The sequence below is a fragment of the Spinacia oleracea genome, chromosome 1 (genome assembly GCF_020520425.1).
Source record: "Spinacia oleracea cultivar Varoflay chromosome 1, BTI_SOV_V1, whole genome shotgun sequence".
Taxonomy (NCBI): domain Eukaryota; kingdom Viridiplantae; phylum Streptophyta; class Magnoliopsida; order Caryophyllales; family Amaranthaceae; genus Spinacia; species Spinacia oleracea.
In genome coordinates this window covers 133,703,455-133,721,632 of record NC_079487.1, presented here as the reverse complement: position 1 = coordinate 133,721,632, position 18,178 = coordinate 133,703,455, and the positions used below count along the sequence as shown (strand labels likewise).

At 35.7% G+C, this 18,178-nt stretch overlaps 2 protein-coding genes and 1 long non-coding RNA gene across 9 annotated transcripts; 2 read left to right on the top strand and 1 right to left on the bottom strand.

The window, feature by feature from the left end:
• The first annotated feature begins 473 nt into the window (after positions 1 to 473).
• Positions 474 to 1,391, top strand: LOC110793283 (probable E3 ubiquitin-protein ligase XERICO). The gene has a single exon (XM_021998146.2). It carries the CDS (start codon positions 617 to 619, stop codon positions 1,070 to 1,072), a length of 456 nt encoding a protein of 151 aa, XP_021853838.1. The 5' UTR covers positions 474 to 616; the 3' UTR covers positions 1,073 to 1,391.
• A 1,932-nt stretch (positions 1,392 to 3,323) lies between these two features.
• On the bottom strand, positions 3,324 to 11,103 carry LOC110793274 (uncharacterized). Of its 2 annotated transcripts, XR_002534662.2 has the most exons (4): positions 10,869 to 11,103; positions 6,072 to 6,239; positions 4,606 to 4,727; positions 3,324 to 3,753 (listed from the first exon to the last, which is right to left on the bottom strand). It is a non-coding gene; the product is annotated as an uncharacterized lncRNA (long non-coding RNA). The 2 variants fall into 2 exon arrangements; XR_002534661.2 differs by lacking the exon at positions 6,072 to 6,239 and having other exon boundaries at positions 10,869 to 11,090.
• Positions 11,104 to 12,372: 1,269 nt separating this feature from the next.
• On the top strand, positions 12,373 to 17,780 carry LOC110793264 (4-diphosphocytidyl-2-C-methyl-D-erythritol kinase, chloroplastic). Of its 6 annotated transcripts, none has more exons than XR_008921781.1 (14): positions 12,373 to 12,751; positions 12,838 to 12,933; positions 13,096 to 13,164; positions 13,393 to 13,497; positions 13,584 to 13,640; positions 13,749 to 13,949; positions 14,295 to 14,387; positions 14,496 to 14,595; positions 14,950 to 15,049; positions 15,977 to 16,062; positions 16,235 to 16,358; positions 16,469 to 16,595; positions 17,294 to 17,384; positions 17,537 to 17,780. XR_008921781.1 is itself a non-coding variant. In XM_021998129.2 (12 exons), the coding sequence occupies exons 1-11, from the start codon at positions 12,554 to 12,556 to the stop codon at positions 16,348 to 16,350; spliced, it is 1,221 nt and encodes a 406-aa protein (XP_021853821.1). In that variant the 5' UTR covers positions 12,373 to 12,553; the 3' UTR covers positions 16,351 to 16,358; positions 16,469 to 16,673. The 6 variants fall into 6 exon arrangements, 1 of the variants encoding a protein (XP_021853821.1); XR_008921784.1 differs by having other exon boundaries at positions 16,929 to 17,384; XR_002534657.2 differs by having other exon boundaries at positions 17,294 to 17,780.
• Positions 17,781 to 18,178: the final 398 nt, after the last annotated feature.

Here is an 18,178-nt window from a genome sequence, read left to right as displayed (position 1 = left end):
AGATAAAAACAATTACGATAAGATAAAATAAGTTCAGACAAAATATGTCGACTGATATTAAAACATTCACTAAAATCAAGAAAGTTCTTTCTTTCTCTCTTAGTTGGTGACAAAAAAGGGTCCACATTCATCTACCTTGCCACATTTGCTTCTCCTATTGGCTAGTCTAGAATCAAGTGGACACGTGGTTAAGTGAAACTTTCCCTTTTTATTCTCATACCGCTAAAAATAAAAAACCCAAACACGCCCTTAGTTTTTACTCAATTTGATTAAAGCCTTATTTAAATCACTTATTTTTTTCATCTAATAAACACCTTACACGTATCAACACGTGTCAACAATCCCCCACCTCAACCCCTTCAACAAAAAAAACTTAACCATGGTTTACTCATTTAACCGATACATCTAGTTAAGTTTAACCAACAAAACCCCTTTCCCTTCCTTTAATCCTTACCCTTATTTATTATTGTCCCTCCCCTTCCTTCCTACTCCTAGGCCCTTCAAAAATTCTAAAATTTTCTCTCTCTAGAAAAAAAAAATTCCCTCTTTTTCTCTCTCTAAAATCTCTCTACTTCAGAATTGAGCTTTAAACGACAAAATTTAACATTTTAGAAAGATGGGATTATCAAATTTCCCAAGTCCATCAGAAGGGGTTCTACCAGTGTTAGTGATGAACACAGTAATGTCAGTTGCGATTCTGAAGAACTTACTGCGGTCAATTCTTCAATTGACAGGGGCGATAAACTGGGGTTTTTCGAGTAATTTGGAAGAAAATCAATCATCACCAACAAACGAACCAAACAGAATGAGGAGATTGAGGGGTATTTCAATTACACAGTTCAAGTATTTGTGTGCAGACAAGAGCAAGAAAAGTGACAGTAACAGTAAAATTCACAGAGATGGAAATTCCAAAATTGCCCTTGAAGGAGAGTGCTGTGTTTGTTTGTGTAAATTTGAGGATGAAGAAGAGGTGAGTGAATTGTCATGTAAGCATTTCTTCCACAGAAATTGCTTGGAAAAATGGTTTGATAATCATCACACTACTTGCCCACTTTGCAGATCCATCCACTAAAATTCAAGCTCTAATCTTTTTTTTCTTTTTCTTTTTTTTTTGTGGGGATAATTTAGGTTATGGGGTGATTGAGGTTGAGCACTTTTTTTTTAGGAGACTTTTTGAGGAGCCTTTTTCTTTGAAATTTCTCTTTTTTTTATTTTTTATTTTTTTTTAGGAAGAGGGTTCCTTTGGTTTCTTGGAACCCTTCATTTTTATTTTCTTTTATTTTCCAGCAAAGTAGAAAAAAACATAATGAAACTTTGCTGCTGTAGACTTGTAGTTGTGTTCTTGAGTGTTTGCCCAAAACACCAATAACATCAAAAAAAAAAAGAACAAATGAAGGGTTCATGAAATTTTGTTGTATATTATTATTATTGATCTTTGCTACTATCTCTTTTCAAGTAATGCTATATCAATTATTCGATCTCATTATCTCAAAGTCTTTAAGAGTATCACGTCTTAAACCAACTAAGCTAGTTCACATCCGGAATTTTGATTGATTTCATAACATGAAATTGTTAGTACCAACTAAGTTAGTTCACATCGAGGCTAAAATAAGTAGTGTGACTTCATAACATGCAAAGAGTTGTTCAGTTGTTGCTTAATATTATCAGCACTTCAACCAACTAAGTTAGTTGACGTCAAGGGGTATCAGTATTGTGATTTCATAACATCAAAGGGGTTTGGATGCTAGTTGTTGCTTAGTGTCACCGCTAAAACTAACTAAGCTAGTACACATCCATACAAACAAATTCCATAGTGTGATTTCACAACAGGCAAAGGCCAAAGGGCAGTTAGTTGTAGCTTGGTTTTTAGGTTTGCAACAAATGATATCAGGAAATCTTTTAAATTTTTTTTTAATGAGGAAAATGAGGGTTTTGTCTGAATTTGCAACATGCAGAGGAGGGCAGTAATGGTACTAGAAATGGTCCATCACAAAAAATTTAGGCAGTTTTATTTTTGGGGCATTTTAAGTTTTTAACACCCTTCTTATTTCTGTAATACTTTCTCTGTCTTTTTTTAGTTGCCTTATTTAACATTTTAGACCATTTTTCAAAAGATTGCCCTATAAAAATAAAATGATAAAAGAAATCATAATCTTACTCTTACTTGCATAATTTGGCCCCGTCAATTCTAAACAACAAGGGTTGGAAGGATATTTTCTTTCTACAGAGTAGTATTATTATGTGACAGTTTTAATTGGCTAAACACATGGGAAAACTTCCTATTCTTGGCACTATCAATCATTGGTGGCATCTCTCAAATTGAGTGGACCTGTTTCATTTTCTTAATTTTATAGCTATTGATTGACTGCCCCTCCTAAAATATTTATGTTAAAATGTGTTCTTTCTTTCTTTCTTTATGTTGTGGTCCTGCACTTTTACTTGGTGAATGTGTAATGTGTATCCAGAATAACATTTCCTGGGTCTTATAAAGTGTGCTAAAATGACACTTTTGTTGTGTTACATTACATTACATACTTTAATATCCTGTATTTTGGTAACTTGAAAGTAATACTGCTGGTGGCCTTGGTGGGTGCCCTGGTCATGGTCTCCTAACTATGAGTTGTGAGATGTGAGTTGTGAGTTGTAGACAGATCAACCAGATCAACTAGGTTCGAGTCACACCAGATCAACTAGGTTTGAGATCACACCAGATGTGAGTTGTGAGTTGTAGACTCTAAAATATGATCTCTGAGCTAGGTTCGAGTCACGGCCATGGATCAATATTTCAGTCCTGTTTAGTTCATTTCAACTTAAATGTATTACTATTTATTTTTGTCATTTCAACTTCATAAGAAGTTGTAATTATCATGGTAAAATCTCTATATACTGAATTTTCGAACTCTTTACAGTTTACACTTTACAAGCCTTGAAAATAGCAATGATAAGTACATGACTGAGCATAGAAAGGGCAGCAAATATGTACGGAGTAATTCTTTCCATGTGCTGATATTTAGTCTCTCTTATAGGATTTTAACTAATACTAAACCATATTCAACTGTAGGCAAAAATTCATGAAAATAATCCACTTAAATATTACATGCACCAATAACATTATTTTTAACAAGTGACTACTAATACAATGGCCAATCTTTCTTTTAACAAGCCAAAATGGTATACTATCTCCAAACAAATACAGACAAGATTTCTTTTTTCTCAAGACCTAGTAAGGAGTCGAACATGTAACCTCAAAGTACAGTAGACGAACAATTGATAATATCTAGACATAGGAAAGTAACAATTAGGCACTCATACATATAGCAATATAAGTAGTAATGTAGTATTATTTCTCCTTTATAATTTGGTTCAAAGGGGGAACATATAATAATACGGAAATCATATATTTGCAACCAGGCACATTCCTCTCCAGTTATGAACAGAAAAAGCAGGTGAAAGCTTAAAAATGTGCAGGTATTTAGTATTTACCCAACATTCATGTAGACCTTGCTGAGTTCTGACTTCTTTTGCTTGATGAATTCCTCTGCTTTGGCATCTACATAGACTTCTTCTTCTTCTTGCTTGCTAGCATTATCCTTTTGTTCAACATCGCCATCCATAATAATGCGCTTAAGCTTTTGTTTGATATATTCCTCAGCCTCAATATCGAAATCTTCTTCAAATTTTCCAGGACAAGTATTTCTCTTCACATACTTGCTGGTATTGCTATTGCTCGAAGATTTAGAGACATTGAGTTTCCTGCGAGGAGACAACAAATGAGAGAAGTATATGTCATACTCGTTTAATACAGTCATGTCTCACATATATATATTGTATACACTGATACACAGTCATTCACGTATAAGTTTACATGCATAGAATTTTAATTTTAGCAGTTTAGCATGATATTCCTGAAAACAATATTGGGCAGTTATGTTGAAACTTCATGTACACTAAAATCATAGTTTCCATTAATGAGACCTAGATTATGCTTCCTTAAACAGGAAAGGCAAGGAATATAACTTTACTTTTCGTATATGATTCTCTAAAGAATAAATCCAAGTGTAGGAGATTTAACTCTGTACAACACGATAACTCTTTCGCATACACAAGAATGTTCAGATAAATCTTGAAAAAGTACCTAGCAGCAATATTAGGTAATACACTAATCAATATTGCACTGTCATTATCAAGTTAGATATATTCCGATCAATCACAGATTGTTGGTTAACTTCATCCAATACGAAAGTGTTTAAAGATCATACTAGAAGCTGAGCTGCACACAACTTTTGTTAAGATTCCTAATTAAAAACAATTTTAGTCACTTTCGCATACCTATAAAAGTATTGTTTTTTTTTTACCAGAGCAAAGTTAAGATATGTATGGGTCAATAAGCATCAATAAGGGTTTGCTTTTACTTTTGTAGGTATGCAAGGACTTTTAGGTATGGAATTTTGTTGCAAAACAGGGAGATTAAGAACTCTTAAGTAACGTTCTTATCAATTCAAATCAGTAGGGGACCGTCCTTTATTATTAAAAAAAGGGAAAAATCTACACTATATCAATATTCTATTTCCCTAAAAACAATAAGGAATCCCAACTAATCAGTACCTAAATGCTGCAGATCTGGCCTGGAACTCTGGAAGAAACGTTATCCCGAGGAAGATTGTTGCAAAGTTCTACATTAAATGGATCAAACCAGAAGCCATGAGTAGCAACGCTTCAAATGTGGCCTGTCAGACCAAATAAAAAAACGAACATTAAAAATATTACATCAAAGAAATATTTCATAATACTATCTTTCTTGATGAAATGAAAGCAAAAGGGACGTTAAGACATACTCGTAGTAAAGAATAACAAAACTCTAACATAAGTTAAAGTTTTGGACTGTCAGTCCGATATCGGGGGCACTTTGGTCATGTTAGGGGTTCTTCTAAGGACGTTTTGGGTATACTTTGAAAGTTAATATTGGATTGAAATATCCAATGAATGTTACACACTTATGCTTCTCGTACTGTCATTAAAGATTCATGATGACCAATCAATAGTGACTATTTCCAAAATTCAATAGAGATAGCAACATAATCTAAAATTGACTGAACTATTAAATCACAAGTGGCTTATCAGATAAATATAAAAACTAAAGAACTGATACAAGATATAGTTCTTAGGTATTCTAAAGCCGGTCCGAACTACCATATCTTATATCTTATGAATAATGTGGGTCATCTGTATCTGATACATAAACCAAACATTAAGAATAGGAGATTAATCAATTAGGATAATGTAAACCAAATATAGGTATTAAAAACTGGAAAATCAATGGCAAAACACGGAAGCTGCTAGCGTATAAGAGCTAAAACATAAGGGGGGGGGGGGTAAAGACACCAGAATTCATCCAATGATAGTGCAATAGTTCAGAGGCTACAAGTGATGAACTTGCTATGCAGACTTTTCTGTAGCCAAAGTGAGAAATCTGGTGATATCAACACATCAAAATCAGTGTATTTGCTAATAGAACATGCTGAGCATCTATTCGCAATCTGTGTATTCACTACTCACTAGTGTGTCTTGCCCCCCAGAACTGAACTTCAGAGTCCTACATTAAGATTATAGTATACAAAGTAACTTATCATTGATTTTGTACATCACAAAAGCCTAATTACTCCAAAACACACGCAGTTAGAAAAGATGGCTCAGCTGGCCTTGTTTCTTAGTTGGGCCATCATTTCCATTATCGCAGTCTACAGTTTTCCAGCCCGCTACATCATTTCCATTAATCTAACAACTCAGATAGAAAGTTGCGGTGCCTGCAAAACTTGGGAATTGGAAGTCAAAGGACCTTGCAGATTTATCTTAAGATATCTGTGTCGGCAGTTTAGCCAAGAAGGTAATTAAGTGATTTATATAATGAAAAGACTTATTCTGGCCAGATCATCTTTGATAAGTCCAAAACTTCTTTCAGTATATTAGTTTGATACTTCTAAGCCACAAACTTTTCAGTCATGGACCAAGTCAGAGAAAAATCTAGTGCCTATCATATTTTTGTTCCAGATTAGTTGAACACTTGAACATACCTCTCCGTGCACGTGTATGCTCCATTTCATCCACAAGAAACCAAAAAAGAAAAAAGAAGGAAAAAGGGTTTCCTAAATACATTCACTCCCTGAACCCAAGACAGTTGATACTACTATGAAATTCCACAAGGTTGCGCGCGGGACTCTGGAACTCAGTTGACTGCAAGTCTGCATAGCACCGGGAAAAGAAAAGATGTAATCTGTGCAGGGCAAGCTCTTCTATAAAAGCAAAAGAGATATAAGGAAACTGCAGTAATTGATTGCAACAATCAGGCAGAAGAGGCATCTCAGGCAGCAGAAACCAGCATAATGATCGGTCTACATAACTAGAGAGACTACCAATCCATGCTAACTCTTTTAAGCCAGCCTAAAGAACAATAAACAAATTCACCATAATGAAAATCTATACAGCAATAATATTATTTCCTAGAAATCTAAAACAGATCACAAAATCTCCTATCAGCAAATAACCCTAATCAGTTATCATCTCCTTTCCAACTTTCGAGGAATTACTATGCAGCAATTATTTCAGGAACAGAAAACTCTATGGTAGTCTCCATGTGGTTAGTGTAAGGTTGATACATCTTGACTATCCAAAAGTTTCACTGCTATGTGCCTATTTTATGTCATATAGCGTATTTTGATTAAGAATGACCCCAAAATTTCATGCCAATGACCCCAAAATTTCATGCCAATGACCCCAAAATTTCATGCCAATGACCCCAAAACATGGTTATGGTAATTCAGATGCTTTCATGCCAATGACCCCAAAATTTCAATGGTAAGCTCACTGGTCTAGCTCCATGGCACCGAAAATGATTTACCAGGGTCAACCTCTCCACAAGTGGTATTACAGTGATCTAACCTTGTAAGTTGCCTGCAATGTCACATCACATGCCTTCACGAGTTCACGTATCAGTCCAGAAGGAAAATTACATTGCCCGTAAATTTGGGAGATATATAAGGCAAAGGACTTTCACAGACAGGAAAATCAACACATGGAGTATCTTTAGACAAAGTTCAAACCTACTTCTAGTCTTCATTTCCACAATCCAACCTACAAACTTTTCCGAAAGCATCTCAGCGACGCCGCGTAAGAAGACACCTGGATCATGTCAGAGAAAAAGATGTTTTGCTTTCAAAATAATTGAGCTAGTTCCTCCTTGTAATACACCAATACCTCCATTTTGAAAAGAAGGGTGTTTCCTCCATTATCTCCCACTTCCAAAGTTCCAGGAACCAAGAGTCCCACAGTGGAACAGTATTTATCTCTTATTACAGTCTAGTCACTCAGGTTACATGTGGCATTCTAAAACTTTGCGTACGGGTGCTCCATGCCTGTGGACATCCTTTCTGAGAATCCTGGCATATTTTATCACCAGCACATCCTCATCTACTTAACATCAGGTTAAATGGGATTAAACAGGACCAATCGGCTGGCCTTGCTTGAATTCAAGGATAAGATAACAGCTGACCCGTCAGGGGTTATAAGCTCATGGAATAATACAGTCCATACCCGCAAGTGTTAAGTTATTACTGGTGACTATCGCCATCAAAGAGTCTCCAAATTGAAACTCAATTCCTTGCAATTGGCAGGCTCCATATCCACACATTGAAAATTAAGCTCTTCAAAGATACCAGTTGAAAACAATAATTGCAGCCATCGAAGCCCCCCAGGTCCCAGGTAACAGCTATTTGCAGAGGCTGCAAATCCTATACCAGTACAATAATTCACCAAGTGATGAAATTCCACCAAATCTATCTAGGTGCTCTAAGCTTAAAACGTTTAATCAATAATAACCTTGTAGGACAGATCCACAAGGAGTTGGGCTCCTAGTCAAAACTTCATTTTTTTGTCACTGAGCAAGAACCACCTAACAGGAGAAATCCCTCTTTCTGAAATTTATCTTCGCTGCGCACTCTCTCAGCAGAAGTAAACAAGTTGATAGGTAATATCCCTGATTCTCTAAGCCAATTTAGCCAACTTAAACAACTTACATTTTTGGGGACTTGGTGCAAAGCACTTGTCTGGAACTGTCCTTCCCTGAACTTTCAGTCCCTTCTCTATTATGATATAGGGGATAATCAACTCCAGGGGCATCTTCCAACAGACTTTTTCATAAATCCCTCTTCTCTGTCTTATGCTTTAAATCTACAGTATCTCTAATTGCAGGGGAGAAATTTGGTTAAAACTTTGTTTTCTCATTGAGTAATGCCACAGATTTTCTAATCGTGAAAACAAATGACAACTATCTTGAAGGTGTTTTACCTAAATGCATTAAGCATTTGTCTCTCAAACTCAAAAAATTGATGTTGGAGAAGAATCATATCTCTGGCAGAATTACGACCTGTATTCAGAATCTTGACAGCTTAACAATTTACATTTAGATAATAATAAACTCTCAGGAACTATTCCAGGGACCTTAGGAAACCTGCAAAATCTGGTAGTGATGACCTTTTACCAAAACAAGCTCTTTGCCTCTCCGGGGAGATTCCAGCACCTCTAAGAACGTTGCCAGGTTAAACAGACTTCAACGGAAGATAAAATCCTATATTTGCAGCTTTTGATCTTTCCTTCGACATCAGCCTTAGATCCTTGTCAATATATCTGGGTTTATCTCAGAATCAACTAATTGGCACCCTCCCAAGTCCCTAACAGAAGTTGGTCAGTCTCTTGCCCCCAGAGGTAATCAACCTTACATCCTTGTCAATATATCTGGATTTCTCTCAGAATCAACTAACTGGCCCCCTCCCAACAAGGCAACAATAGTTGGTCAGTTGAAAGACTTAGGCATACTGGATATTTCTGATAAAAAAGTTATTGGGTGAGATACTGAGCAGACTAACGAGCTGTACAAGTCTAAATTACATATACATGAAGGGAAACTTCATCCAAGGGCCTATCCCCGCCTGTCCCTTCAACTTTGAGTACATTAAAAGGTCTTTGGATCCTAGAAATTTCCCGCAACAAGTTACCTTGGGAAAGCCTAGAATTTCTGAGAACTCTTGTTTTATTTAGACCTGTCTAACTATGGCATTGAAGGCAAAGTTCCAGTTGATAAAGATTTTAAAGGAGCACAATTTTAATTATGGGAAACAGTAAAATCTGTTGAGGGATACATGGGCTTCATATTCCTCCATGTGGCCTTAAGAGAAGCAACAAGAAAGATTGTCTAGCAAAGCAAAATTGGCCATTGCTATTCTATAAGGTTTCTGGAAGTAATTTCACTGTTATGTCTTCCTACATCTGCTGAAATACAGAAACAAGCATCAAGTCTATGCCATGCACTCGCTTTTACAAATAACCTACTTGGAACTCCACAGAGGGGTCAGAGCCACAAATTGATTCTCTCCGGAAATTCTGGTTTGGTGTGGGTAGCTGCATCTGTTTGCAAAAGGATCCTCCATAAATGATCCCCTATTGCTGTGAAGGTGCTCAACCTCCAACGAGCACCCAAAAATAGAGTGTGAAGCATTAGGAAATGTTAGATATCAGAACCTTGTGAAGATGTCACAACATGCTCTAGCGCTAACTATCAAGGTAATGGTTTTAAACCTCCATTTTATGAGTTCAAGCCTACCAGTAGCTTATAAGAGTGGTTACATCCAGTTGCCAATGGAGATGAGGCTCAAAAAGGGTCAAAAAAAGGTAATCTTCAGATATGCACTTGATTTTGCTTCTATGCTGGCATAACTCCTTTGATTCATTGTGATCTTAAGCCAAACAATGTTCTTCTAGACAATGAACTGAAGGGAACAGTACTTCCGGCCATGGTAGTACCATTGGTGTACGAGCAACAATAGGTTATCAGCTTCATTCTTTTCATCACATGTCATTTATTTGAGCATAACTTTTGCACCCAATATCAATCGAATGATGTTCATGGGTCAAACAACCTTCTTCAACTGTAGGATACTAATGTTGTTCTATATGAACCCTTTCATAATATCCTAGATTATGCAATTCATCATCAAATTCTTTCCCATTACCCAGGCTCTCAGCTGATTATTTACCCCACCAAGACAGCCATACCACATTCTACCAACTCGCCCACATGATTTTAACTTCAATCAGTAATGCCAATGTATTCTCGTCTTTTATCTAACTGAAAAAGTCGTATTACTCTTCTAGTGCTAGGTAAAACCAGTACTCTACGGTTTGTACTTTGTACACAATAGCTAATATAATCAATTTGCTATTTCCCTATGTACGAACATTGTCCTTGTTTTGATGATAACGTCCTACCGATAAGGTCTACAACATACATGACTTCATCTATACAAGCCCGAAAGACGGTTTGCTCCCACCCGAAAATAATACAGAGAAAACTCCTATACAATACAAACACCCTGATTCTATTCTAGGACGTCTCGAAAAGGCCGTCACACTAGTAAAAGGTCGTTTAATGTGACCATTTCATATCCACAAAATATGCATGAGGCGTCAGCATAATACTAACCATTTACTGGTTGTGATTAGAATTGCAAACAACTAATTTGTTAAAACTCTAAAGCTAAGCTAATAATTGCCAAAATCCTCTCTATCCACCAAAAATCAGTCGCAGAAACCCGAATTAATGAAGTCTTAGATCAGTAAGTGAATCATTAATGAAGTCTAAAATCAGTAAGTGAATCATAATACAAACAATCCAGTTCCGAAAGAGATAAGGAAAATTGAATTCAGGAATCGATAAATTCAATGAACTTTGCTAATTTTTGCAATTACTATGATTTATCAAGAAATTGAGAAAAAATTAAATTGAAAAACAGCATGAAATTAGGGTTTAAGATGCTCACAATCAAATATTTCGCTTCATATCCTGCGCTTCGGCTTGTGCTGTGAGTCGTCGACTGCGAAACGGGTGGCGTTTCATTGCTGAAAACCTTAGAAATGAAACGGGGAAGATGGAACGCCGGGAAAGTTAGCCGCCAGACCCGCTATATCCTTAGGTGCAAATTGGGCTCGGGCTCGGGCTCGGTCTAATAAAAATGAGCCGAACTTGAACAACTTTTGAAGCTCCTCCGTTAATACACAAGCTTGAACATGAACATATATATGCTTGTTCATTTAAGTGTATGAACAAGCTCATCTATTTATTTTCATAATCAAATTAGCAACATAATTATTTTATCACAGAAAAAAGTATTTTTAAAGTTGAATTTATATTGCTAAATTAGTGTACATTTCAATTTATGTTTTCAAATGGTTAAACTCTAAAGCGCAAATCTCATTTGAGGGGAAAATGTTTGTTTATAAACTCGCGCCGATTAATAAGCGAGCCGTTTACGAACACAAAACCCTTTGAACGAACAAAGCTTGAACGTACTTTTTGAGCTCGGTTGAAAGCTCGGGCTTGGACTCGCACTCGAGCTCGCAAAAATAAGATGAACATGATAGTACTCGACTCAATTTGTTTTCAATCCTACATATCCTCGGAAGTGGGACCAATACTATCCACAAGTACCCATTAGAAAGTTCGTTATCGAATTTCGCTATACAGGCCATTATGTTGGGCTTCATCCTGACTCTAATTCAAATAATTGCGGAGTACTAATAAATGTGTTGTAGCGAGAGCAATAAAAATAAACAAAGAAAACAAATATTATGTGGTTCAACAACTATTTGTAAATTAGGTCTACGTATAGAGGATATGAGGTTTTATTGAAGTAGATGAAAAACATTTACAACTATAAGTTAAGTTATGATCTAAAGAGTTTATTTTCCGTTACAATGATCAGAAAAAATTGCGAAATAACTTTTGAAAATGCCTATAACCCGACTTACCAGAAATCATAAGGGACTAACTTGTTAAATGCATACTCTAACACACAAAAATGTCTATCATTTTTGTGGTTTAAAGCTTAGACAATCATGTTTTATAATAGTTACTAACCTCAATTAACCATAAAATGCCCTCACTTGTTTACAAATGTTACTTCGACACTTTGGTTGACAGAGAGTGTCGAGTGTCAGCTTTCCCAATCTTCGACACAACATGGCACCTACATATTGACCTTGTATAAAATTTATTACAGAGTACATATATAGTGTCAAAGGAGAATACGAGTCTAAGCAAGTTAAGTTTACATTTTTGAAATGCATGGGCATTTCTTTCCTCAAGGACCCCAAAATCTAATTCTGTGTCATTTTACTCGTCTCAACTCTCAACTGCCATTTCCTATTTTTATTTGTGGTCCTTTATATATTTTCCCTTTCTTATTTCTTTCTCGTTATTGCCCCCCCAACTATTTTATCTGACCTATTTTAACCATTTGAAAAAATAAACATTTTATGTCTAGTCAATTTTTTACCTGCACCGACCTTAACCTCGCCGGCTCAACCCCACTAACTATTGGTGGGGGCCGGGCTGCGGTAAGTTTGCACCGGTGGGAGAAAAAAACAAGAAAAGAAACGTCTTCTTTTGCAAAAATTGGCATGAACTGAACTGAAGCCCCTTTGCCTCTGATACCAGTGAGCAAAAATGGCTTCAACCCATCTTCTTCCTCAGAGTTCAATTCTCTACAATTCTTTCAACAATTCAACCAAAAGAAGTAATTTTTCTGCATTTCGGATACATGGGTCTCCTTCAATTACCCAAAAGTTCAATCTTCGAAAGCACCCATCTTTCAAAACCATGTGTTCTATTGACCCACAATCTGAAAGAAAAAAACAAGTAGAGGTAATCCCTAATTTTTGTAAAAATTATTTTGGAATTTATGTATAATATTTGTTCTCATTTCTCAATTTATTATTATTTTTGTTTAGATAGTATTTGACCCAGAAGAAAGATTTAACAAATTAGCTGATAAAGTGGATAAGGAAGCTGGTCTTTCAAGGCTCACTCTTTTTTCACCTTGTAAGGTCTGAAATTGTCAAACTTTTCTTGCTAAATTCATTTAATTGTCATTTTATTTCAATTTGTTGGTGTTTAATTGCATGAGTTCTTGGTGTTTTCAATTGTTTTGATTTGTTGGTGCTTAATTGCATGCTTTCTTGGTGTTTTTGGTGTTGTTTGAATTACAGGTGAATGTGTTTTTGAGAATAACTGGAAAAAGAGACGATGGATACCATGATTTAGCATCTCTATTTCATGTATGTTCTTTCAATTATGGATTTTTCGTATTAATTTCAAATTTCAATTACTTAAATATAGTTTGTACATATCATATGAATTTGAGCTCATTAACGAACCATAACGGAGACGAGTTTTGATCCCATGTCTTTTGGTTACCACTATTAGGACTTGGGATTAGGTATGCAAATTGAGCATTTTATGAAGGATAATATCATAATATTTGTTGTTTTATCTTTGTTTTTTAGGTAATAAGTTTGGGGGATAAAATTAAGTTCTCTTTGTCACCTTCAAAGATCAAGGATAGTCTATCAACAAATGTGGGTGGAGTTCCTCTTGATGATAGAAATCTGGTAAATGCTGCAGTATGTAGTCTACATGTTGAATTGTGCTACAAATTATGTTTTTGATGGCCTGAAGTTTAAACTTTCATCTTCAGATAATCAAAGCCCTAAAGTTGTATCGGCAAAAGACTGGCAGCAACAAGTATTTTTGGGTAATTGAATGTATTCAGATACTCAAAGCCCTTAGAAGTGAATTCTGACATTTACTTCAGAATGCAGATAAGGTATTAACCTTAGTAAATGTGAATGTTGATGAACAGATTCATCTTGATAAGAAGGTTCCTACAGGAGCCGGGCTTGGTGGAGGAAGTAGCAATGCTGCTACTGCACTTTGGGCAGCGAATCAATTCAGTGGTGGGATTGCGACAGAGAAGGAACTTCAAGAATGGTCAAGTGAAATAGGTTCTGATATTCCTTTTTTCTTCTCTCGGGGAGCAGCATATTGTACTGGCAGGGGTGAGGTATGTTATTAAGAGAGAAATAAACCAAATTATTAAGGGTGCGCTCTATTCACCTGATTTTCACTTATTTTTCTTGAATTTATCTTGTCTGAACTTATCTGAACTTATTTTACTTATAAATTATACTTGGTGAACCCTTATTTTTACTGAACTTATCTTATATGAACTTATTTTTCCTGAAGTAAGTGAAAATAAGGTGAACAAAACAGGGCCTTAAGAGAGATACAAACCAAATTTCAAGCAATTTACTCTTTCACTCGCTTTACTTTTTAGTTCCATTCTGAACAGTTATGGATTTAATCCGTAGTTTTTTTCTGCTTCCTCTAATCTGCTTCTATTTTCTAGGTAGTTAAAGATATTCCACCACCTATACCTTTGGACACTCCAATGGTCCTAATAAAGCCTCAAGAAGCATGCTCCACTGCTCATGTTTACAAGGTACGCAGTACTGGGGTAGCTCTTGCAGAATGTTACGAAGTATATGTGTAGTGAAATCTTCGACTTCTGAATAGCATGTATTTATAAGAGTATTTACCATTTCCACAGACCTTTCGTTTGGATCAAACTCGCGAGGTTGATCCGTTATCTTTGCTGGAGAAAATTTCGAAAGAAGGAATCTCTCAAGATGTCTGTATCAATGATTTGGGTAGGTATTACATAGGAATTTCAACTGGATTTTCTCTGCCTCTTATTTCAGTTAATTTCAAGCTAACCTTTGGGATGGTTATATCAGAAGCTTTTATCCTAGGAAATGAATACAACTTTGTAATTATGGATTGGGTTGGTGATACACTAAACAGATCAGAGTCAGACTAGATTTGGATGATGTTTCATATATAGTGTAGTTATCCTTTCCGTGAAATTCATAAAGTTAACTGTAATTCTATTATTATCACTCATATTCTGTTTCTGCATGGAACCTATACAGAATATTACAAAAATTTAGTATAAGAAATCTCAATATATCCCTTGGCTGAATCTCTAATTACAACATCTCCAGAGTCCCCTGCATTTGAAGTGCTTCCAGGTCTGCGAAGATTAAAACAGCGCATAATTGCAGCCAGCCGTGGACAGTATGATGCTGTTTTTATGTCTGGAAGGTGAGATTCTGTTTGTATGTTAAAGCTCCCTGTACATGCTAATGTTCTTAAATGAATTTGAACAAGCTTATGTCATACTTCGTAGAATATTTCAGATCTAAATGAATACTGTGCTGAGCCATTACCCTCAAAACCCTTGTTTCTGCAGTTTAAGTGGATGGAACATGCTTGCTTATTCAATAACGTCATATAAATGTATAATGCATTCATTAGTTCCCTACAATTGCAATGTCTTTCCAGACAGTAGGTTTCTCGCAGACTACATGTAGTTATGAAGTTATGAACATAAACTCCTATTTGCAGTATACTACAGCTCTTAAGTTCAAATTTTACATTTTAATTTATGTAGTGAAAATGTGAAATGATATTTGGAGTGAAGATTAAGGCTCCGTTTGGTTTGGTGTAAAATGTTTTCAGTGTAAAATGATTTTCCATGGAAAACAATTTCCAAGTAAAAACACAATTCCAAGTGAAAACACAATTCCAAATTATTTTTCCTTTATTTGGTTCCTTAAAAGAAAATGGGAGAAGATGGTGAAAATTGAGGGGAAGAAGGGGGAAGGAGGAAAGGTGGAAAAGTGGTTTTCATCCCTTTCAAATGGAAAAGGTTTTTCCATCTTTGACGGAGTTATGGAAAATTGTTTTATCTCTTGCCAAACCAAACAACGTAAAATGATTGAAAGGGGGAAAATCGTTCTCCATGAAAACGTTTTACACCCTACCAAACGGAGCCTAAAAGAAAAAAGACTATACATTTCCGCAAGGATAATGGAATTTGGGTCACAGAATTTATTTAGTGAAAGGATCAGCTACTCATTATTATAGCTCTTGATACTGTATAGACTGCAATGACTGAAAGGATCTTCTATAATATGCATTAATGTGTGGTGCAACCGTAATTATTCTTTTGCATTATGTTCAATGCAGTGGAAGCACTATTGTTGGGATTGGTTCTCCTGATCCACCACAGTTTATCTACGATGATGAAGCATACAAGGATGTCTTCTTATCTGGTATAGTTTACGCAATCTCAGATGAAGATTTTCCTTTTCTGTATTAAGAACCTGAAATAAAATGATGAATTTGCACTGTCAAATTACCTTATTCTGTACCTCTCATGTATCTTTGTGCTATATCATTTTTCCCTCCAAGCTAACATATGGAGTTCATGCATTGTTCATGCAGAGGCTACCTTCATCACCCGAGAAGAGAACCAATGGTATTCAGAACCTTCTTCAAGTAGTTCTGCCGACTCAGTCGCTGAGTTTTCCCGTCCACTTAGTGATGGAATTACACAGTAAACGTGATGGTATTTTCCGAACGATTTCATTTGCACCATATTTGTTGTCAAATCCTTTCGTAGTTGACAGTCAACTTTTTCTCTGTTTCGATTAATTTTGTATCTTTGTATTTTTTTAGATTTTACAGAAATACCGGGACATGTCTTCTTGCTGCTTCAGTTAACTTTGAGGTGAACTTTCCGAAAGAAAGAATATTTCATTGTATAGAGCAAACGGAAAACCTATCATTTTACTGTTGAATGAAGGTTAGTATACACATTTTGATCTTTCAATTAAGTGAATTGTATTCTAATGTTTCAATGAAAAACTTCTTCTCTCTGTAACATTTGTTCTCCCCGGTCACACATCAAAGTTTCTGTTACTTATGACTATGACCTGTAAGGCTGTAAGTCTAGACCTGTCAAACGGTTTTAGGGTCGGGTTTCCGGTCGGGTCGATTTTTGACAGGTCTAGGCTGTAACTCTTAAAAGGAGGAAATAAATATGTTCTTGCCTTGCTTTTAAATTCGATCATGGTTTTACCTATATTTTACGGATAGTAATCGAGTATATGGTGATAATATGCAAGAACATATATAGGTTATGCTTTTGGAGATCTCCTTGAGGCTCTGATGAAGGATGTCTAATGAATAACAGAATTAGACAAGAAAAGTAAATAACTTCAGATGACCGCAAACAACGTTAGTGAAACAAACGAGTGTGCTTAGTTGGCAAAAGATGAATCTCTCAAAAGATTGAAAGTGACAAGTAAAATGACAGGCATTATTATGTAGTTGAATGTTGAGTATTCAATCTCCATCATCAATACTTGTGGACAATCCGTTTGCTATGTTCAAACTTGAGGTGCTCGTGGTGGATGAATTCCTCAGCTTCAGCATCAACATCTTCTTCTTTTTGCTTCTTTTGAGCACCATTCTTATGGTTTCTCTGTATGAACTTTTCAGCATCAGAATCAATATTGTCTGCATATTTGATATACCCACTTTGATCCTTTGGAGGTTCATCTTTGTGCTTCTTCTTCGGCATTGAGAATAGGTGCGCGAAATAAGAATCACTTTCATTCAAGTTATTCATTTTGGTAGCTGATGATTTTGTTGTAGATGATGATTTTGTTTTTGAGTCACAGACTTCTAAATCTAATTATATGAAGTAATTTTTAGATGACTGACTGTGCTCCCTTTGAACAGAATCGTATTCCTTTCTGACTTTTTTTGCATGTGCAACTGAGTTTCTATTGCTGATGGCAGCTGTGATCGATGCAGATCTTGTTTAAGAATTGGTTTATTATCTGAAGATTCTTTGATGCAAGACTTTTGTTTTATGTTCTTTTGTTTTAGGAACATTATTATTACCTTTCCCCTTGTTCATCAACTGATAAACTTTTGTGCATTAGCTGATTTATTTGAATTCGCTTGTGGATCTTTCACTATTCACCAATATTTCGCAATTAAATCGGTAGGAAAACTTTTAAAAAAAAGGGAAATAAAAAAAGAAACAAAAAATGTGAGGTTAAATGAATAAAAATTGATAAATGCATATCTTGAAAGTCTATTTATTTACGATTATGTCGATTTGTACTATTAATTAATATTCGTTATTGATTAAGAACCACTCGGGGATTATTGTATGATCGATCCGTGCTATTGCTCCCTCCCCTCACGCGGCTCACGCCTCGTTACTAAATTTTAGTTAGGGGTTAAGAGCCTTATTGTTAGTCATGGGCTCATGGCCTTGTGGATCTAAGATGATTCCCACAAAACTAGAAGGGTATAATGCGAATTGTAATTTTGTTTTAGAGTACTGTATGTAACTAGTGCCGAAGTTAAGCT